At 41.9% G+C, this 23,059-nt stretch overlaps 1 protein-coding gene across 2 annotated transcripts in view; it reads right to left on the bottom strand.

The window, feature by feature from the left end:
• Positions 1 to 2,689: 2,689 nt before the first annotated feature.
• The window catches only part of micu1 (mitochondrial calcium uptake 1), a 31,835-nt gene continuing 11,465 nt past the window's right edge, over positions 2,690 to 23,059 (bottom strand). The window contains exons 5-13 of one of the 2 annotated variants that reach the window (XM_080036878.1): positions 22,794 to 22,837; positions 13,344 to 13,406; positions 12,540 to 12,654; positions 11,122 to 11,204; positions 9,136 to 9,336; positions 7,684 to 7,821; positions 6,266 to 6,374; positions 3,795 to 3,884; positions 2,690 to 3,577 (exon numbers count right to left, since the gene is read on the bottom strand). In XM_080036878.1, coding sequence (XP_079893004.1) covers positions 3,411 to 3,577; positions 3,795 to 3,884; positions 6,266 to 6,374; positions 7,684 to 7,821; positions 9,136 to 9,336; positions 11,122 to 11,204; positions 12,540 to 12,654; positions 13,344 to 13,406; positions 22,794 to 22,837 — 1,010 coding nt within the window. In that variant the 3' untranslated portion in view covers positions 2,690 to 3,410. The remainder of the gene's footprint in view (positions 3,578 to 3,794; positions 3,885 to 6,265; positions 6,375 to 7,683; positions 7,822 to 9,135; positions 9,337 to 11,121; positions 11,205 to 12,539; positions 12,655 to 13,343; positions 13,407 to 22,793; positions 22,838 to 23,059) is intronic. The other variant, XM_080036879.1, reaches the window with a different exon arrangement.

Below are 23,059 nucleotides of genomic sequence, written 5' to 3'. Positions count from 1 at the left end.
CCCATCGAGTTCAGTTTAAGAAAAGGCTGATAATCATTTATTTTTTTATGGATCACGGATTCCTAATGTTTCTTTGGTTGTTTGTCAATTTTTATTTGGCCACGTTTTAAACGTGGAGCAGGCGTGTGCTTGGTTGTTTTCTCTTAACATTACATTACACAAAGCTTTAGAGAGTAGAACTGAGTTTTAGACTGTATTTATTACTTTTTATTCCATCTCAACCTTTAGGACCTCAAGTGCTTTTTCCATGCTACTCTTAAGCCATTTTTCTTTCAAACTTGTTTCTTGTAATGTTAAGAGGCGCCTGTCAAACCCCTATCTGTTCATCAGTGGTATGGATTGTCTTATTCACCAATACAATGTAGAGCCATGTTTGTTTCAATAATTAGAATTTACTGTTTGAACGTTTGTATAACTCCTGTTATTTTGTATCATGAATTCTTTCACTGTTAAATAAAGACCTAACAACAGATAAAGATCATGGTTTTTACCGGCTTTTTTAAAACGGTTTATGCCTAGTCATTAGCTTTGCTTTGAAGTAATAGTTGTCGGATGACGTCGAATTGGTAATGTATATGCTTTCAGAAATACAGTCAAAATGCAGGAAGTGCCGAGTTATTGTTTCTGGCCACATCACCATACTCCAAATCGGGATACTTTTCAAAACCTACCTCACATTAAGTTTTATTATTTACCAAAACAAAACACCCCTTTACATTACACCTACCTCTCTTTTCAGGTCTCAAGTCTTCTCTAGTCTCCGATTCATTTTTCTCAGGGTTATTGAATTTGAATGTCTCAACATTTGACAACACTGCAGAGGCAAATCAAAGATTATTCTAGAGGATCCCGTCACTCCCCGCTCTTACGAAGCAAAGATAAATAGTTTTGTTTCAATGTTCTAAATACATTCTGCTGCTTCTTCACAGAGAAAATTAAGATTGCTTTTTTCTTCCAATTCCTGTAACTCCCTTTACACAGGGCCTGGTAGAAAGTCAGCCTGTTGCGTTCAGTGTTTATTTATTGTGTATTTGTAATATTGCAGTTGGACGGATCTGCAGAGGCAATATAATATTTGTGCCCATGACAGATTGCAGATACAATACGGCCTTATGAAGCATGCACACGCTGCGTTTAGTGTGAAGGAAAAGCTTAAATCATATGCACACTTTACGAAACAGCAAAGCCTATTCAGTCCATGTATCAGGGCACTGAGGAAACGTGCCTACACATTAACAGCTGTTGACTTAGCAGGGAGGTCTGCAGTCACTCCACATACAGTACAGCCCCCTTTTATTTCCACGGGTCTGACAACTGTTAACCGTTGAGCCTTGCGTCACAGCTCACCAGGCAGGCAAATTTTATACATGGTTGATTTTTGGAGAAGGGGGGGGCAGCCACTTTAGAGCTGTTAGTGGAATGCATGTTTTATTACTGGTACTGTTGTGGAGAGGCTCCATGTTGGAAACCATGAAGCCATGACGAGCCACATGAGCATACAGAAATTTAAATCAAAAGGAGTCGAAAAATTGGGCGATTAATCAATTAGTAAACTGAGAGGATATTAATCAGCATTTATGAATGCGAAGATGTGCTGCTTGTTTTGTTTTATAACACTATAGCCGGATTTCTTTAGTTTATTTAAGTCGTTTTACAACTAATAGACGACAAATTGTGTCAAATCTTCGATAAATAATAAGTAGACATTAAGTTAATGCTTTCCTAGCATTGAAAACAAATGATAGAGAATGGACAAAATGGGACAGAAAGGTGTAGGCTGAAGCCTTAGCTTAGTACACGTATACCATTTTAACATTATTTGGTCAGCTCCCTTTATATTTCACAGAACAATGCAATAAGGTAACCAAAACCAATTATCTTTATTTGGGCTTTGGACTGTTGCTTGGACACAAGCAATATGCACTGCATAATTTAAAAAAAAATCTGACACTGCATGGATTAAATGATTAATCAGTAAATCAATAGAAAGTTGACCAACCGATTAAACTTAAAACTCCATAGCAGTATTTAAATAGCTTTCTTCTGATAGAGAAATCATGGCTGTTGTTTCTTAGCTCCTGAAAAGTAGATTTTCTAGTGTGCTGTAAATTGGAGACGACAGTGAGGAAAGGAAGCGAATGTTCTGATGCAAAACATCCTAGCCTCCATGAGGTTTTAATGCCAGACTTAAACTCCAGAAGAACACGAGTTGTGGAATACTGATGAGAGGCCCTTCGACCCAATCTCCTGCCTAGCAATCACTCCTGAGTACAACTTCCGTCTGTCAGTCGCAATGCGTGCCAGAGAGCAAGCCAGGCCGATGCAGCCCAGTGTGTGTACGTAGGGGGTTGCAGGACAATCTTTTAATGGGCAGCAGAGGCCGAGGACTGCCCATCCTGTTAATTTTAATTAGACAGAACTGCTGACTGCTCACACACATTTCCATCTTTGTCTGGCACACCCTCAAAGCCACTGCACACAATCAGCCGTGCACTTGGCAAAACAATCTTACACCCAATTTCATTACACACAACAAATGACTTCCTTGGTGCCTCTTAGATTAGTCTCACTAATCCCCCGCCGTGCTTTTGTCAGAGCCAGAGTGAAAGGGAGAACATGGCAAGATGACAAGACAAGAATCCAACTCAAAAGAAAACTGTTGTTCATAAGGGAAGCTTATTCAGTCATACATTATTAAAAACATATTTAATAGAGCATTTCTTTTCACATCCATCTTATATAAAGTTTTTTTCAATGAGCAATAATAATTAAAAGAAAACACACACTTTGAACAGTTCTTTGTAGAGCTAACACAAGCATAATTGATCTGTTATGGTACAAATGAAAGGAGTAAAGCCGCAGCTGGAGCTAGCAGACTGAGTGAAGAGATGCTAACAAGATTACAGACATAGGCTCTCCGTCGCACCAAAGAAATAACTAAGGCTGTGTTGTCATTATAGAACAGACATGCTGCTGCATTTATACAGCTGAAGGTTAAATCATATTGATTCCACTTATTGTGTCGCCTTTAGCAGTACAACAGTAATGCTATTAAAGTGCGGTCTTTAGCGTTGGACAAGGGGTCGCACAGTTACCTGCACTCCTTTACAATATATGGCAAAAATAAACGTACAAACCTTGTTTGCATATTATTATAAAACACAAACCCATGATGCATTGGATAGGCAGGCCAGAGAAACCTTTCAGGACACACTGCGCTGTGTCACCATGCTTCAGTCACTATTTTGAAAGCTTGAACTACAGCGACATGCGTTAATGATTGATAGTGACTCTCAGGTCTGCGGTCCTAATGAGTTCATTTTGTTAAATGTCTGTTGAAGAAGGACGGCTGTGTTGCTGCTTCAATCACACATGGTCTTTCCCTCCCTGTCACACCTCCACTCCGGTCTCTATGTTGCGGTCTTTGGTGTGGCAAAGTCCCAGGCGGTATCCTGGGCGCACTTCCACATGGCGCGCACCAGCCGAGTGAAGCCCATGTCCTTGGGTTTCTCCAGCCCACGCATCAGCCGCTGCTTCATAATGGCTATGAACTCTTTGTTACTAAGCTCTCCGTTTCCTGAGGAAGACAGACAGGAGGAGAGAGAGAGAGCGAGAGAGAGAAAGAGAGAGCGGTGATGGACAGGAGAGAGACGGTGAAATAATAGAGGGAGAGTAAGTTAGAGCAGGAGATGAGTTCCATTTATTGCTGTTTTTCCACCTGTCAGCAGAGGCATTATTTGCTTTCCATAAATATTTGCAGAGAGCAGCGATGATGGACCGGGCTGAGTACTTACCGTCACAGTCGAACAGCGCGAACACCACATCACACACGTGATCCGACAGCTCCACTTTGGCCACGGTGCGGGCCACTTGCTTCATGGTAACTTGAGAGACAGAGGGAGGGAAGCACAGACAAAAGAGGGAGAGAGTTACAAAATGGAAAAGGTTATTCAAAAGGCACGATTCCCACACAAGGCAAAACCATAAACGGTCCATGTGCAGGACATTGTGTACGAAGCCTAACTGCTTGCGATCGATAGCAGGCAGGGCAGCCGTTCACCAGGGAGACTATCTGATAGACACGAAGAAAGAGAAAGGCGGGGGAGACGACAGTGTCAGGACATTCAACGCAGAATGAGAAGGGCTGAGATAAATGAGAAAAAGATGGAAGAAGGTCTGCAGAGGAAGAGAAGGAAATGGAGATCAGAGACCGAGGAGGGAGAAAAAAAGCCTCAGGGTCGTTTCAGAAAAAAACAAACAGATAATAAAATGAAGAAAAGCCTCCACAGTCTGACCCAGAATGATTATCAGACTTCAAAAGGGCACAATAGTGGATACATTATGGGGCAGAGGAGTGCTGGGATGAAAAGAAATGTCTGAAAAAAATCTCAACTACCAAAAAGAAAACAGCTGAATCACTCCACCAAAAATCTCATTATTGGCCCTTCTTTTCTACCTTTTAGAAAGACACTGTGCAGTGCTAGATAGCACGCCCACATAAGAGCTACACGGGTGTGAAATCATTGGATCTGAGAGTGAGATGTCAGGAAGGGAAAAGTCGAACAGATATGTCAAAAGAAAGAGTCCAATTTGCAGATGCATGCCTGGCAGGCGGCTTTCCATGAACCCACAGCAGCCTGATATATGCAATACCATCCCATAACGCAATCATAAAAACACACACACACACAGCTAGTTACTGTGCAACTACAAGCTGCAGATGGGCACCTAAGGGTCCGCACTGCACTTTAAGGCAGCAGCTGTTTCATCAGTGATTAAGATGTAACAGATGTGCTGACAGAAACAATATGGGGCCAATCGAACGGCTGAATCACTGCAATCGATAAAACATTGACTCATCAAACATTTGCCTTATTATCAAAGCTGCTAGTCTGTCGCCTGCGCCCACACCTAATCGACTTTTCATTGTTTGGATCTGACAGATGAAGGACTTCAGTCAAAATGAATGCGTTATGGAAGACAAAGGAAATCAATCTAATTTAAGTACTCATACGACCCTCAGTTATTGGTCTTCTTGAATGCACATTGTCGAATCCTATTCTGGGAGGATGACAGTGCATGGTCAAATCTGTCATGAAATTATGACATTTAAAGTAATAATTTGTAACATCATCAAATGATGCCCCATTTAATATACATCATTGTTTTCTAGAGTAACCATTCAGAACATTTACATCCACAAATTACCCCACTATATAGTATTATTGATTTTTAGTGGCAGAACCGGCTGCTTTTATTTAAAAGGATATCTTAGTGATTACCGTTTCTTAATGTCTTGCCTTTAGGGAACTTTGAAAGAGTTGGTTAGAGGTCACATTTTATGCTCATTTGCAGGTTCAAAATAGCAAATATGGGTTTCTATTAGAAACCGTTTTTATGGTGTAGTGGCCAAACAAAATGTTATTTTTCTCACAGCGCCATTACTGAATCTCCTCTTTTCACCTTCTGTCTGAAAGGCTCCGTTGCAGCTAAGCGTTGCCTTCCAAAAAGCCAAGTCTGCTGTGATTGGGCAGGTCCCCAAGTGAGAGCACAGGCACCACCCGACAGCTCAATATGGCGGACTGACAGTTATATTCAGGGGTATCTAGGGTTGTGCTTATCACAGGTGGAGGTACTGCTACGTTAGGTTGGTAATGAGGTGGGCGTGTCTTCTCCCATTCTGACTTCATAAGGGGAGAGGAATCTGGATGGGGTATTTGAACACAGGTATTTAGAAAGGTTGAGAAAAAGAGAGCAGTTGTCTTTTCATATAGGTTGGGAGTCTCTAGACACACCCATATTAATGTTGAAAATCCATGGGAAAGTGCATTTTGCACAATAGGTGACCTTTAAAACCATCAGCTTTCACATAAAATACACCTGTTTGGAGAGTAAGAGCCACCATTGTATAATTGGTCCGACTTTCCGCTCCCTCCCCCACTGATGAAGCTGGCATGTGTCAGTAGTGGTCTGTCGTGTGTGTGTGTGTTTGTGGTTCTTGGATTTAAGCATGCACTCTGCTGTAGGCCTGGAGGAAGAATGGTAAGATAAAAGGGATGGATGGAAGGACACATGATGACAAGTGGCTGAGCAAGGATCAGGAGCAAAGCCAAGCAAAATGAGATGTGGGAAGCAGAACTGGCTGGCTAAGTGTTAACAGCGCTGAGAAAGCGAGGATGAGTGTGACACCAGTTGAGTCAAAAGCGGAGTCATTAGGATGAGAGAGAGAGAATGTCAGAGGAAAAGGGCAAATGTTGGAGTATACCTTTATCTATAGAGGCTCCAGCCATGTGGTAGAAACTCAGGGCTGTGTCCACATCGTTCACGTTCTTCAGGAAGGTAAAGAAATTCTCCACCTCTTCAAATGTGATGCCCTACAAAAAACAGGAAATATATATAGTTTAAAAAAAAAACAGAGTTGGGATGAAAAACCATGTGACAATTCAGGAACAAATCATTCCTGCAGTTTTGCAAGAACCGGGAAAGCAACTGAAATGCTGCGAAAAATTGGCCACATACTGTCATGACAAGAGAGGCAACTAACTGCACCGTTCCATTTCGGGAGCCGCTTAGCAGTGTGACACAAAATGACAAGGGGAAGTAAGCAGAAGCAGTGGACACACATGGATGAACAGAGAGCCACTGAAAGGGGAACAGATGCTCCAAGACACACATGTACACAGTCACACAGATGCCACGCGACTGATGAGCTCATTTGCAAAGAAAAGTGAGCAGCTGTTTTTTTTTCGCCCATAAATAACACTTTTTCTCATTTGCACTAGGGGTTATGTCAGTGCTGAGAGACGGATCGTATGATAGAAAGAGGAGAGGGTAAACAGTGAAAGACAAGAGAAAAAAAAGCTGACAGCAGTCAAATTCCTTAGAGACACAGAACTATTGCAGCAGCACCGTGGCTAAACACATTCTCATGACAAGGCATAAACTGAAGTTGACTTGGAGCATCTTGAATATTGAATACTTTTGGTTGGTGCCAGTGGAGCCATTTTGCTTGCTTATAGCAATGTGGTGGTGTTTGGTCAAAGAGTGTCTAGGCGAATGAGAGCTTTTAATTGATAGAATAGCAAACAAAGAGGACCAAACTTGAAAGAATCTTGACAGTGTGAGACTGTAGAGACACCGACAGAGAAAGGTCTCATTAAGAAGCTGAAAGGGAGATGGTTATCTGACTAAGCCCTTCTGCTGAGCACAGGCCGCTCTGTCTTTGGTCCCCACAAGCAGAAAGGAGGTGGAGAGTTAAGTGTCAGTCAGGTGGCTCCCAATGTGCAGTCTTCTCCTAGTGATATATATTATTATATTATATATTATATATTATCTCTCATCCAGATAATGTTAATTATGTCTCCCTCACACATCTCTCACGATGTCCCAGTGCATGTCCCAAAAAACCCGCAAAAACAACAAAGGAGTTCATCAGGGGCAAGAAATGGAAGGTTTTAAACTTGCCAAGTCTATTTCCAGCTGATGAAAGCTGAAATGTTGATCTATTGTCTCATATTCATATTTTTGTGTCAAACCCAACTGTTTCCAGTCTACAGCAACAATAAAGGAATTGGCCTCAATGTTCCAATACTTTTGGAGGGCACTGTATAACCACACAGTACCAATCACTTATCTCAAGAGTTACATGAAAGCTTTAAATAAGACCACACAGTCTTTATGTACCTGTGCATCCTTGAACATCTTCTTCAAGCCCTTCTGCATCTGCTTAAGTTTGCGGGACTGGACGCCGCTGTAGGCCAGCAGCATACCACCAAACTGTCGCTCGGTGATTCTGCCACCCACAGGATCGTTCCTCTCAAACTGGTGGGGAGAAAACATAATGAAGATTGAATGCTATGTAGAGGGACAAAACAAATTGATAGAGATGGGAAACAGTAAATACTGGTGTCAGACATCAAATTGAATCATGCTTGGAGTAGGCATTGGTGACATTAAATCTGCATGTGCATTTTTTTTTAAAACAATGTTCCACCCGAGCGTGACAGCAGTGGGCCTCTGCTGTGTCAGGTCAATCCAGTCAATTTATGTATGAGGCTGTTCGCACTGCCTCCCCTTCCTTTCTCGCTGTGCGTGCCGACCTCTCAAAATGTTAATTTCCCCACACCCGCGAATTGCAGCTCATGACTAAGCCATAATAAGCCCGGAGTGAAGATTTCAGGGGTGACCTGGTCATTTCCATTGCGGCCATGGAGGATCTACTGTTTGTGAGTTTAAGTCCAGATTAAACTTGAACTAGCTGATTTGTAATGACTCTCCGTGGGGTCATCACTACATTGTCAGTTGGTTTGCACATGGTCCTTTTGATACATGATTATTATTATTATACAAATAATGATTATTGCTGTTTCAGGAACAGTGCTGGTTCTTCTGACATTTCTGTTATTGTGCAGGGACCTACAGGCTCGATAAAGAAAGACGTACATCCCTGTGTTGGGGAATTTGTTAACAGGGTTTTATAAGAGAAAATAAGTGAGCTAAGGAGTAAAGCACTCAAAAGAAAACCAGCAAAATCTGCTACATATGGTGAAATATGGGCCTGGGTTGAGCTGCAGCCTCAGCAAATTAAAAAGAGAAATGACAGTAAGTATGTGCGAGTAAGACTTTGAGAACTGGAATGGATTACAAGTTAGCGTGGACTGTATCTATCTGCGGTGGTATACTATTTCCCTTACATAGCACTGTGACCTGACAGCCAACGTTTCCACTCTCTGCCTTTTCAGATTGCGGGCGCACATAACGCTCCAGTGTATGCATTAGGCACCACTGCCCACGCTGATTCAATAGATTGGAATAACCATATGCTCAACAACACTGTCACTGTGAGGAGACAGACGATGGTTTTTGAAACTTTGAGAGTGACACTGACCAGTGATATCAGACAGTTCACACAGCACACTTGAAATCCTGTCTTTTTTTCTCCTTTGTGTTGCGCAAAACCCTCACCTGTCACTGCCTCATTGCTTATTCCCAATTCAGCCCTTCTTGAACATTTTTGGGTTTATTTCTTTGGTATACTGGGGGACTACAGTTCAGTGCACGAGGATGGATATTCCTCAGTATAACATTCTATAATATTCTCTTACTCTACCTCAATCAGGTTTCTCTTGCATTTACCTCTAGTTTGAGCACATCATGCTGCAGTTTCCTCTGGAACTCCAGGAAGATGGCGATGGTGAGTTTTCCCTTCAGGTCTGCTCCAAAGAAGTATGTGGTGAGAGCCGAGCTGCAGCCGGCCGTCTTCAGGGTGTTTCCCGTGGTGGAGCGGTCACGGTGCCTCATGCCCATGCTGGTCTGGGAACGAATGATGCTCTGGACCTAAAGACGTAACACAAAGGGTGTGGAATAGGTTTAAGAGCAATTCATCTGGTTGTTAAATAGCTGTTCACTTAAAAAGTGCAGAGAGGAAATTTTAAATATTTCTGGTACAGTCTAATTTTCCTCCGATTATCATAAATAACATGTAACAGCAAACGAGACCATCAGTGCAAAGAATGCTTTTTTTATATTGTTTTTTCTTAATGCATTTGTCATGGGTATGCTCACCCAGGAACTACAGCTGGCATAATAAAAACACTAACCTTTTTGTCCAAAGGGGGTGCAAGGATGAACACAAACTGAAAGTTCCTTGGAGCACCTTTCAAACAACGAACAACTTTCATTCATTGTCCTTCATAATAAGGTATGACTTTAAAATATGGACAAAACTCAAATCTAATAATACTTGACATGTAACATTTTATATCATAAACTCTATCAGCGACATTGGTGACCTATCAGAGAACAGAATTTCTCTTTACTAGTAAGTAAAGGACCTACCCTTTATTGCATGCCAGTGTGTGATAGTGGTTAATGTTATTCACTCACAAGCTACTGTAGATATGAAAACACAGTCCAAACATGTGGGCTGCCTGTATCAACCAAGCCGCAACCACAGCGAGTTCTACCAGCATCCAATGCGGAAGTGACAAATTGCAGTTCACATAGTGGCCACTAAGGGCAGGTTTCAAAACAGAGCAATTTCTCATTGACTCCCATGTTAAATATGCCGTTTTCACAGCATTATAAAGCTGGGGTTGGAGGATTTGGGGAGAAAATGGCAGTTGGGATAGATCCATATCCAAATCCAAATACCTCAACCGCACCACTTGACCTCTTTGGTCCCTCCCTGACACGCGCTACACCAACAAAGTTGTGCCAAAGTGAATGGACAGTCCCAACAGCCTATAAGAACAGAGAATCGGAGCCTCGCTCCGATTGGTCAAAGTGTACAGCTCATGTGTTAACTTTGACCAATCAGAAATCACATACCTCAGCTTTAAACCTATTTAAGGTCTGGTCCAAAAAAACATTCTAGTCTGTATGTTTAGGTCATATCTCCATAACAACACTGAGGGGGGTGATTTTTTTTCTAGCAGGCTAGTTTTTATTCTATTGGAGGTTAAAATGTATGAATAATTAGGAGCGCGGTCTCTTGAGTGACAGCTAGCCGCCCGTTGGCCCTTTCTTCGCCTCGGAGGTACAGTATATGTCAGCTAGACGGGCATATCTCCCCCCCTACCCCCCGACGTCACGGCAATGCCCTTTTTCGGTAAAAGGAAATGAGGCGGGGTAAAAATCTGACAAGATGGCAACGCGCATAAGCCAGGACGATTGGATGCAGTTGGAATAACTGAGTTCAGCCCGGATGCTACATCCATTTTATATACTATCTATGGTTTCAATCTTGTGTCACCTTTAACATGTTGATATTGTGTGTGTGGTTGTGTGTGTGTGTGTGTGTGTGTGTGTGTGTGTGTGTGTGTGTGTGTGTGTGTGTGTGTGTGTGTGTGTGTGTGTGTGTGTGTGTGTGTGTGTGTGTGTGTGTGTGTGTGTGTGTGTGTGTGTGTGTGTGTGTGTGTGTGTGTGTGTGTGTGTGTGTGTGTGTGTGTGTGTGTGTGTGTGTGTGTGTGTGTGTGTGTGTGTGTGTGTGTGTGTGTGTGTGTGTGTGTGTGTGTGTGTGTGTGTGTGTGTGTGTGTGTGTGTGTGTGTGTGTGTGTGTGTGTGTGTGTGTGTGTGTGTGTGACTGCTGTATACAAGATGTGCTGCTGATGGCAGTCTTACCTGGTCAAACTCCTCCAGGTCCACCTCTCCATCTCCGTTCAGATCAAACATCTTGAAGGCAATCTCAAAGTTCCTCTGGGGAGCTAGACACCACAGGACACAACAAAACTCATTCAGAAATCAATACAACACGATAGGAACCCAATGTGTCCCCTCTGGATCCACCCAGGCTCCAGCCTAAAGAGTTCCATTCTGACCCGGTCATTTGCACATCAACTGTCCATCATCTTCAGCTTTCATCTTATATCAATATGCTTTTTTTTTTTTTAAACCAATAGCCATCAGACTACACAATCTACAGAATAAGCCCCACCCTCTACAGAACATCAGTAGAGCTGTATATAATCTGATCGGGACTCTTCCATTTGCATTCCTGATATTTCCTTGTGTGTTTTATCAAATCTGTTCACAGTGTTATCACCCACAGAGTGATAATATCAGGAAAAAAACTTCTATAGGAACTGGACAGGACAAACATTACATCAAACCAGAGTTTTATGTAGAACACATAACCCAATCACACAGTCTTTTAACTTTGTCTTTTTTTATCTTCTATAATTATTGTGAACATATTGACCTTTACTTCCTCTTGTACGTTTGGTGAATACATATTGCCTTCTATAGAGTTAACAATGAAGTCGTTGCACATTATGCCTATCACATAATGCATTTAATTAAAAACCCTGTCATTCCCATTGCTGCTAAAATCTATGGTTTTTACATAAGGCTGCCTGTTTGTGGCAAATTCTTTGTCTATTTACACACTACATAATATCACCTGTATTTGTTACTTTTTTACTATTGTATAACAAAATAACCAACTACTGCTTTAACAACAAATCAAGGGAAATGTTAAAGATTAATCTTGTCTCAGTTGGGCAGAAAAAAATGTGTCCTTTGAGCTATTTTTGTGGCTGTGCCTCATGGAGCCTACCATGAGGCATCATGCCCTGTCTGTCTACTTAAAAATGACTTGTCCTTGAAAACGTCCCTCGGAGACTTATCCTTATGAATGGATTATAATAAATGGTTGAGCCACGCTGGGGATACAAGTTTACTAGGAGGAAGGAGGCTGTTTATTTTTCATTACCATGAACTCTGACACATTGAGGAATGAGGCATGAATGTGAAATTGACTGTTTCCGCCAATGCTAGCTAGAACAGATTTTGTGAGACACAACAGCTCCGAGGCTTAGACACACATTATTAACTTGGACCGAATTGGAGATCATACTGTGCAGGCAGCCAGCCTTGTAACCCAGGCTAAAAATGATCAAACAGAGAACATTTCTTTCCTTTTCATGTTCTGCCTTTTGAACTGACGTAGCACCAAAGCAACAGAGAACATAAATGACACAGAAGAGCTGTTTGGATGCAGTATTAAAAGGAATATCTGAGCAGTTCAACCATGTACTTACTGGACAGCACAGTGGTGAGGAAGATGTAGTCGGAGAAGGAGATAAGGCCACATTCTCCCAGTGTGAAAAATATGCTGTCCTCATCTGCAAACTTCTCCCTCTCCTGGGCGATCTTCTGCTCCACAAGGCCAGGACAGAAAAAAAAGGAAGAAATTACAACACTTCAAATGATTCAGCAAAAGCCTTGCAGCCTTTGCAGCTGCCCCAGGTGTGACTTTGTGTGTGTGCAAGCAAGTGTGTGTGCCGTCTGAGAGTCAAGCCCAATCAGAGACTGGTGGCTATACTCAAACACAGAAACGTACACAAATACTCTACTTCCACACACATTAAAAAAATCATCCGGGTGCATATGGATGACAGTTGATCGGCGGTTTATCACGATAACAGTCATGCAAGTGCTGCATACACATGAAGCTGTACAGGCAGGCAAGGGTGGCAGTGACAAACAATTAGTCTGTGGTCAGTTGAGAGTACAATAAAAACACGTATCCACCAGAGGCTGTACTCACAGTCAGTGTCAAATTGACATAAAGAGAAGAGAAAACCTCACGAGAGACTGAAGCACAAACACACACTCTATTGATTAATCATATTTGTAACACACAACCATAATGTATTAATCCACTCACACACGAAAACACAACCAGTAAACTGCCTTTCTCTGTCAGCATGTGTATATTCACAGCATTGCATGAAAGTGAGACTTAATCACATGCACACTACAGAGATAGACACTTGAAACACAGTGTCCCGAATAGTAGGACGCTCCATCAAAACAAGTGTGTACAGACGGAGAGAGCATGCCTTGAGGTGGGGGAGATGTGGGTGGGGCTGGGCCCCGTCGAGCCTGTGTGGAGTTACCTCCGTCTGTAAGAGGTCCAATTCAGAGGAGGAGGAAGGAGGACAAACAACTGTTAGAGAACAGTGTGGCCTCTGCTGTCTTTAGCAGGGCCTTGAACGACAGAGACACTCCATGTGCATTCATTTTGTGACACACACACACACAGACACACAGACAAACAAACAGAAAACATCTTGCTCATGACAAGATAACTGGGGGATACCACTTAAGTTAGGAATTCAAATATGTCTTGTTTTCTCTGCAGTAGCATTTTTGCAAACATGAATAACAATGCCTGCAAGAAAACACGAGGACTGAGAAATGATGGAAAGAAAATTATGCACCTCTTTTTACAAGGCTGTTGCAACAATCATTTAGAACGATTGTCTCTTTGATTCCATCTTTACTAAGTATTGTCTGCATGCTGAGTGAGCAAATCATAGCTAGAATATAATGGTTTGAAATGGAAAAGAAGACTTAAATTAATTGGGAGAAAAACATATGTGAATACTTCAATTTGGTGACATCCCCCTTAATAGCACAACATTCTTTCAAAATCAATTTCCGCATGATCCGACTCCCTCTTCATTAAATACAGACTGTATAATGGCTGCTAAAGACATTTGGTATGAGCTTGTAAAAATATATCACTATCCCCGATTTGTGTCTATCTACAGAAAATAGTGGTCTGTACTGTAGCATTCATAATTGATGGTAGACACATTCATATTTACACTATATGGGAAGAAGGGAGTGGGAGAGAGAAGGGGGAGGTGAGAAAGAAAAAAGTTATTTTTGGAGCAGTGCTACTACGCTAAAAGAAACAGAGAGAGAGTGAGAGTGAGATAATAAAAGGCAATACAAGAAACTCATGGTGCCAAAGAGTCGAAGTCTCTCAAGTGTCTGCATGCGTAAAAGTGTGAGAGAATCCTAGGGAGAGACAGATACGTCATACATGAAGAAAGAATAAAAAGATCAAATAACAGTAGGTGAGAGTAAATGAGGTTGGTACTGTCCCCCAAGTTTGTAACGATGACACACAGACAAAGCCCTCTGAGCCTGAGGTGAGCCAGAGCCCTAATGCCAGTTCAAAACACACACACACACACACACACACACACACACAGGCACCTGCAGTCGCACGAGTGTGGGAAAGCTCACACTCATGCCCACACAGACAGCAACACAAGGGAGACATGAACACACTGAGCCTCATCATAACGATCAGAGGCACAGAGCACATTAGACATAATGACTAATTTTTTCTTCAGTGTCCTGAGTCAAGGACAAAAGCATTCAAGGAATGAGGTCGTAATATAATCACCAAAGAGTGGAGCCAAATAGTGTATTCGGCTGATATAAGAAGACGTGTCAGAGAGTGTGCACGGGGGCATACTAACCAAGAGACACACAAACACAGAGCAGAACTCTGCAGCCTTTTGTCAAAGTCAGAGGAGGGCAGGATTTGCTCTTAAGGATCCACAGACTCACTCACAAACACAATGTGCTGCCAAGACTGTACATCTCTCCAACAAATATATGATGCAACACTGTGCTCTCTCTCAAGCAGACAGGTATGGCAGTGTTTTATAAGTGCTGCGGGGTTCCAGCTTGGCTTTTAAGCCTTCTCCATGGAGCTCTGCTATAAGATCATGTTACATCTTCCTCTTCATCCTCCACTTGTATGTCAGTGGTGATAGCCTCAGCTCGCCAGTTGTGCACTATTGGATATTCCAGCCACAAGCCATTCAACAGGACAACCATTTACTTATAATTCAGATACAGACAGTTTAGTTATTCACCAGTGTTCAACCTAGAGAACATAATGCCTATAAAAGTTACTGTTGCAAACACTAAAAACTACATTGGAGTCGGTATCCAACACTCGTAGATTTTTCCCAAAGTGCTGGTCTTCGGATGATGTAATCTTAACTGCTGCAGTACTCACAAGTTAATTACTAGCAAAGCCCCTCATCTCATAGTGTGCGTGTCAGTTGCACAGTGCCAACTGCTCTGCTTCTTTTTAAAGCTCTGCCTTGAGCCCGCTCACAGCCTGTATTTGTTAGCTATACACTACGGCCAATTCCACGGGCTGTGTCCAGATGACGGACTTTACAAGCCAAGGAGCCTGTGAGCTGAGGCAGAAACCCAGTGATGACTGCTGGCGGCAGGGCAGGCAAATGTACAGGGTTAAGGGTTTGGGTCAGGGCTAATCTCTCCAGTGCACCGGGCTATAGAGCAGCATGATAGCCGCACTGGCAGAATTACAACTAGCCCAAATCTGAAGAGTCCAACAAATTAGACCCATAAAAACTCAAGCACAGCCAGAGGCATGCACGCATGAATCCCTTTCTTCACATTTCACATGAGTGGCTACGAAACACTTTCTGAGCAGACCAGTGAAAAGTGACATACTTACAAACGAGTATCGGACAAAAGAGTATTTAGGGTGTTCACATTTCCTTGTTGAAACTGAAACTGAGCCTCATCATGTCACAACAGTAAACAGGCAGCTGCTGAAGCCACTGTGATTGAGATCAGACTCAACTCTGGACATTTGGATACTAAGAATATGTCATATACTGCCGACTCATTTCCTACTAATGTCTCTCTTGTTATTTACGCTGCTTTGCCAGCACTTTGTGTGGCCAAGCACTTGGCTTGGGAGCTGATGGCAGCTTAGTCTTGGCCCTCTATAATGCCACAGAACAAACTGCAGTGCTTTGATACTGATTGGATCTGTGGCCCTGTCCAACGCTGCAGCTGCAGACGCCCCGATAACAGAAGAGAAGAAAAGAGGGAAGCCGATGATATAAGACCTGGGTATAAGCCAAATAAGTTTGTGTTTAGCTTTAAAAACATTAGATAATATCTTTTTGATTTAGTAGTCTGCTTGTCTTTGAGCATTAAGACAAGAAGATGAAGTTAATGGTCTAGGTTGAGGCGTGTAACTTAAAATGGAGAGCTCAAGCTGCAAAGAGAGGTACGTAACCGCCCTCACTTGCTCTTTGTCTAAGCATTCACGTGTGTGCGCTCGAGCGATGCCTGTCCCTAAGCAACCTGTTGTACAGGTAAGAGGCGATGGAACTGGATGAACTGAATATACAGATTAGAAATGAATAAAAAGATGTGTACAGTGTGACAGGCTGACAATGCAGAGTGAGAGAAAGTGGGGGTGACGGGGGCCAAACAATTTAAAATTAGGTCAGCACCTTCAGGCTGATTTGTGCGATGTGGTGGACCTGGGGTTACTGTCATTTTGGCAGGTGCTTGAAAGACCTGAATTTGGATGGGAAAGAGAATCGAGGATGACCTGTTACAGGTTAAAATCAACCCCGGGGTGTGAGCCTGGAAACATCTGGATGGTTGCTAAAAGCTCTTACAGTGAGCAAGAGTCCTGTGCTGCCAAACATGCAAATATATTCATTCTTCAACCAAGCCCCACAGAAAACCACCAAGGCTACATGATTCTATGCTAGGTACCCTGCTTTGAACAGCACTGCAAAACATACAACCATCATCAAAATTCATATTTGATTGGTACTTCATTGCTTAAGATGATACTTTGGGACCAAAGAAAGGTGTGTGTGTGTGTGTGTGTGTGTGTGTGGGTGGGGAGAGAACACTAATGTATTAGCTTTTCACCCCTAGTCCCAGGGGGCGCTGGAGAGCAGGTGTACTCTTAATAACACATAATTATTCTTGTAGCACCATCAGAATAATAGACCCTGATGTGGAACGCCTAATAATCAAATTTTGGTCACTGAGGAATAGCAGCTGTCTCACAAGAGGAGAGGGCGAACCGAATTAGCCGACCAGGTGCACAGACAGTCCAACCTCTACTACTGGAGATAAGGAGAGGAAGAAGAGAGAACAATGTGTGTGTGAGATTGGGCGAGCTTTCGCAGAGACAAACTTTGACAGAGAGGACAAAGAAATCATGCAAGCATTGAAGACAGTATGAAAAGAATATATAAAGAATTGGGGAGGCGACAGTCCAAACGTCAGCCCCACGGAGCTTCCTGTGGAATCAGAAAGAGTGAAAATGACAACAGTTGGTGTGTGAGAAGAGGCTCGTTTCCATTGGAGCAGCCCCTTTCTGCACTCCCTCTGAGTGACAGCTGTCCACTGTCAGTCGTAGCAGGTCACACTGTGGCTGTACATACAGAGAGGGCCCACAGCATGTAGGAACAGGTTGGATACATGTCGGAAGTACAAAGTCCTGCCTGCAGTGACTCTAAACCATGCTCTACAGAAATCATGCAGCACTGACATCCGGACAATCCAGAGAGGATGGATTGGTGAAGGTTATCAAGCACAACAATACAGCCTTGATGTTAGTTAATAACAGAGCAAATTCTTGGGTCCAAAACCACCCTTTGATGCCACCATGCGCAGAGAGGGGGCGCCACCACCAGCTACTTTCTCTGTGAGACACAGGCAATAGAGCAGTGCATGCTGGGGAGAATGGCTAGAGTGCCAAAGCATGTAAAAGAAAGCTAGCGCATATACTTCTTGGAAAGAGATGAAAGGATGAGGAGAAAAGGTGTGTTCATATAGAGCAAAACAGAAGGAGTGCAGGGGAACAGCACTGCTATGATTTGGCATTGAACAATACAAGTTCCTTTTAAATGAGTCCTTTCAGCTGCTCTTTGTATCTCAGCTTAGCAAGACTTGTTGACGTCATCTACCCTAAAGTTTGACTCTACATGTATGTGAACTTTACTTTGGAGCACTAACCAGTGTGTAAATTATATAGCAGTGCTACAGTGTTTAATAATTATTCATAAGTTTAAAGACTTCACTTACAATAATTCAGGAGGATCATGGCATAGACCACATCCTACAAGCTATACAAAGTGCACGGGAGGTGCACACACACAACAGGGTGTGTGCCCACTTCAGTTTCTGACACTCCCAGTCATTATAAAAGGGGTGTACGGGTTGTAACCTGCCCTTTGCTGCGCTTGGTTTATACTCTATCTATCATCCCGACTGACAGGCATTCAGACCTGCTTAAAGGCCAAATAATTTAGTAGATAAAGCTCATAGGGAAAGGCTTGTTTATCTACACTTAACAACATACATGTGTATACCAGAACGTTTGCATCACAAAATGTTTCGCCATTTGACTCTGGTGAAACATTTTGGAGCATCGCTGGAAAGTACGTACAGCTAAAATGAACAAAGCATATACACATTTACGTAATTAATATAAGCAACTTGTTAAGTGACCTAGGAAATAAACAAATAAGGCAGAGGTAAACAACACTACAACAACAGAGTGGTGTTTTTCTCCTCCAAATTTGTCATTTTCAATATTAGGAGATAACAAATGTATTACTGTGCTTATACCATGGCCACTCACCACAAGCAATAAGAGAAGCTATACTAAAATCAACCGCTTTCAAAGATTGTTAAAGAATGGTGGACAATGAATCAGACCTAAGCCCTGGTTAGCGAAACATGAGTACCGTTAGGTTTATAATGCACTTTTCCACTGTTGACAACCACTAAGAAACAAAGTGCTGTCCAAGGCCATGATCTAATCTGACTTATTATTATGCAAGATAATACCGTGGCTATGCATTATCGCTTATAGCATTTGACTTCACCCCTCAGGCTGTGCACAACGCCAACACCCTGAGAGAGAAAAGCTACATGTAAATTCAACATTTTACTACCAGTCTACGTATTTTCTTGTTAAGAATAAGTACAGTCAGGTGCTCTGGTGGTGTAGTGGATAGAGCGCGTACCATATTGGATCCGGCCTTCGTTGCAGTGGTCGCGGGTTCAAATCCGACCCGTGGACCTTTACTGCAGGTCATCCCCCCTCTCTCTCTGTCTCCCCATTTCAACTCTGTACTATCCAACAAAGGTTGAAAATGCCAAAAAATTATCTTTAAAAGAAAGAATAAATACACTCTAATGCTCTGTTTGACTGCTGTCCTGTACTGGCCAACTCATCATGGCACGTCTCTGGTTTCCCACTTGCTGAAGCTGAGATGTGAAAAATACAGAAAAAATTAACTTACTTAGCTGTTCCCCTGGACTAACAGCAATCAATAGATATGCCCTTCATATAACAGGGGAGTGAGAGAGTTAAAGATAAGAATAAGAGGTATAGGAGGGAGAAGAATGTATACATGTGAGTGAGTGAGGGAGGGAGTAAGTAGTGACTACAAAGTGCATTTTTTTCTTTTCATTCAAGGTGCACACATGCTGCTCGGCACACACCCCATACCTGCCAGAAGTCCTGCAGAGAGGGAGGGGCAGACCGGGAAAGAGGGAGGGAGACCGAAGAGGAGAGGAGGAGGAGGAGGAGGAAGAAGAGGGACGGGGAGTTTGTGGGTGGAGAATGGGGATCAGAAGATGGAATGAATCAGGGGGGGGGGGGGGGGGGGGGAGACAGAGAAAAAAGTGGTGATTTTAGGAAGAGAGGGGTGGGGGTGGGGGGATCGTCGAGGATGAAGGTTATTCACGAGGAAGGAAAGAGAGAGAAAAAATGGAGGGATTACTTGTTTGTTATGTGAATGAGAGAGGGCGGCTGATACAGAGCACAAGAGAATAATCAACAGTTAATAATGGCAACGTCAAGTCACATCAACATTGGATTACAGGGCAGCTTGAGAGACACAGACACAGAGATGGGAGTGAATTAACAGCAGGTGGAAAGTGCAATGACACCATTGGTTGAGCAAACACAACCGGCAATCCCATTTTTTTAAAGACTAAAATAACAGTGTTTTTCTGGACAGGAAAATAAAAACAGAACAAACAGGGTGAGTCAATATGAACAGCATGTTGTTAGACAACCATATAGAGGGGAAGTAATGTTTGCATACAGACTGAACCTGCTGGAACAAGTACAGCGTCAGCAGCCGGAGAGAGAGGGGGGATGTACCGAGATGGTTTACTGCAACCAAACAGTATGTACTGTATGTGACAAGCCTCTCCGGTGGTTTGGCTATATTTGAATACTACCATGGGAAGTTTTTGATTTTTTTTTTTTGATTTGATTTAGTTTATTTCAGACATCCACATACAAAACAAGTGACAGAGGTCTTTTACTCTCACACAATATACTATACACCACTCTGACATTGACCTTGGCCTTCATTGCAGTTCACCTCCCAGTTTAAATGCTGACCTTGTACTTCCCCCACACCCTCGTGATTTGCATACTACATATATTATTGGCCGACGGTACTTTAGCTGCGGCCATTTCACCTTAAGTTTGATTCAATGCATTTTTCACTTTGTATGACTATAGATTTCCTGGCTTCTTAGCAGGGAACAGTAATGGTTTATTCCTAGGAGTGCCCATTAAGCCAATGAGGAGGTTTGTGCCTGCGTCTCTGGGCAAAAAGAAGGGCTGGGCACAGCCGGAGGAGGGAGGGGAGCTCTCGAGCCACATTAGCCATGGCAGGAAAATCTCAGGGGACAACCAAAGCTAAAAAAAAGTATCAGAGAAGACCATGTGTCCAGAGATTTGCCAGGCAAATTAAGAGAAAACAAGGCCTAGGGATAGGGAGGACATTTGCATAAGTAGACAAGGGCCATAATCGAAGAGTACTCCATTTCGATTTGAGGCCTCAGCAGAATTCAACATTTACTTTTGATTCATTTATAGCCCGAGCTCTTTGGTTAACATGCTTTTTGAAATATAAGTGTATCAAAGTTCTGATAACTCTTTGACAAACAAAAGGCTTAGCTATTAATGAATTACAGGAGGCGGTAAAAAAGGGAAGTTGTGATACGATCCTCACTGACTTGATGTGGTTCATCAGAATACAACATGGTGGCTTACTTATCGTCATAGCAGCCTTGGAGATGATGGATTTTGTAATGAGTTTCGAAACGACAATCACTACACTGATTATTAGCCGATACTAAATGAATAATAGTGGTTTGGCTTCTGGGTGTGAGAGAGGCTCCCTGGGATGAATGAGAGGGCACTAATGGTCACAAATCAATATCAAGGGAAGCCGTTATTAAAAATATAATATTCTTGTTAATAGCTTCTATGCTCCTGACTGGGAACAGAGACATGCCTAGGCTGAAAGCATATTTTCTTCATTGCCCTCTAAATCTTTTCGGAACTTTCAGAGCTCAAACAATATTTTGAAAAGAAAGACAATACAATTATCTGCTATTGTCAATTACTGAGATTGGGAAATAAAATGACTTGATGATTGAGAAGCAGACAGAAAAGCAGAAGCTAAAGCAATGACATAAGCAAAGAAAAATAACATAGTACAAAGGGCATGGTCTGTGGAAAAACAACATCTGTATTTCTTCAATTTTAAAGGAGGTCTTATCAAAAGTAATTTACATTTTTTTCTCCTATAAAACTTGTACCTGAAATGGAACTTGTAGAAATCAAGAGAAGTCAAATAAACCAGCAAACAACAGTTGTATATTTATATGAGTTATTACCTTGATTTATACATCATTCCAGTTCTATTTGTACAATTTCTTCAATTTCATTTCAACATAGAAGATAAAATGATTGCGGCATTTCCAGTCAGCAGTTACACTGTGTTATCATATCATATCATATATTTTATATATACATATACATTAGGACTGGGGGTTTCGTAAAATATACATCTTAAACAGATACGGCTTAATATTTAAAAAAATATTAATTGACGTTGTTTAGTTTTCCCAAAAAGTAACCAATGTAAAGTTCTTAAGCCTGTTTTTTGAAACAAAGTACATATTACTTGTTTCACTTAATTTCCTTAACAATATAACAGTTTCTTATACTACACTTAATTAAGACCATACTTTTCTCAAAGTTGCATCTCTAGGTATGCATATTTCAACCTCTTACTATAGTTTGGGGTTAGAAAAGTGCATGAACAAGAGGATTTTTAAGAGTAAACGAACATAGTTTTATGACAAAATTGTGAAAAGATAACTTTTACCAAAAAAAGGATATATTGACTAATTGGAACCACTTTCTACTGAAACAAATCGTCGTTAATTCATAAAGAGGAAGGTCTGTGGATTGTAGAGAGTGCCTTGAATACTGTTGAAGTCTTTTATTTTTTTATTTTTGTAACTGTTTAGTGGCAGAAGTTTGATAGGCAGATATCTTTAAACCTTGGAACTTACACCACAGAGAAGTGAAAAATGTGTTATTTGGGTGACCTGCTTCATTGAGTTATTATTGATATGGGCCTTGGCTTGTAGAGAATAAACCCTTCTGGGCGAGTTTTGCAGTGGAAAAAGAAATAAGCTCTAATAATATGTTATTCAACAACAGTTCAACTTTAAACTGAAATGTATGAACCAGGGAATGAAACACTTCCAGGACAATACAAATAAAATAAACTCCCTGCTGCTGGTCTCTATGATAAGTTGAACCTACTATTCTCTTTATCACCAAGACGCCAACTCCTTACCTTTCCATCGTAGCGCTTCACAATGAACTGATCCAGGCCTAGACCTGAAAAAAAAGACAGAGAGGGAAAATGAACAGACTATTTACACAGTGTGGGGGCATCAAGATTTACGACAAGGCAGAGCAATGTATTTACTTGGTGTCACGTGTGCTCGAGATTAATAATGGTCATTAACAACCCATTTCCATTTAGCAAATGAGGCAACATAAACAATCATCTGCATTCAGTTTAAATTCTTCTGATCATCTGTACGGATAACGTTTCTT

The sequence above is a fragment of the Ammodytes marinus genome, assembly GCF_949987685.1.
Source record: "Ammodytes marinus genome assembly, chromosome: 11".
NCBI lineage: Eukaryota > Metazoa > Chordata > Actinopteri > Uranoscopiformes > Ammodytidae > Ammodytes > Ammodytes marinus.
Note: the sequence above shows the minus strand (reverse complement) of the source record. Positions and strands in the feature narration are given on the sequence as shown.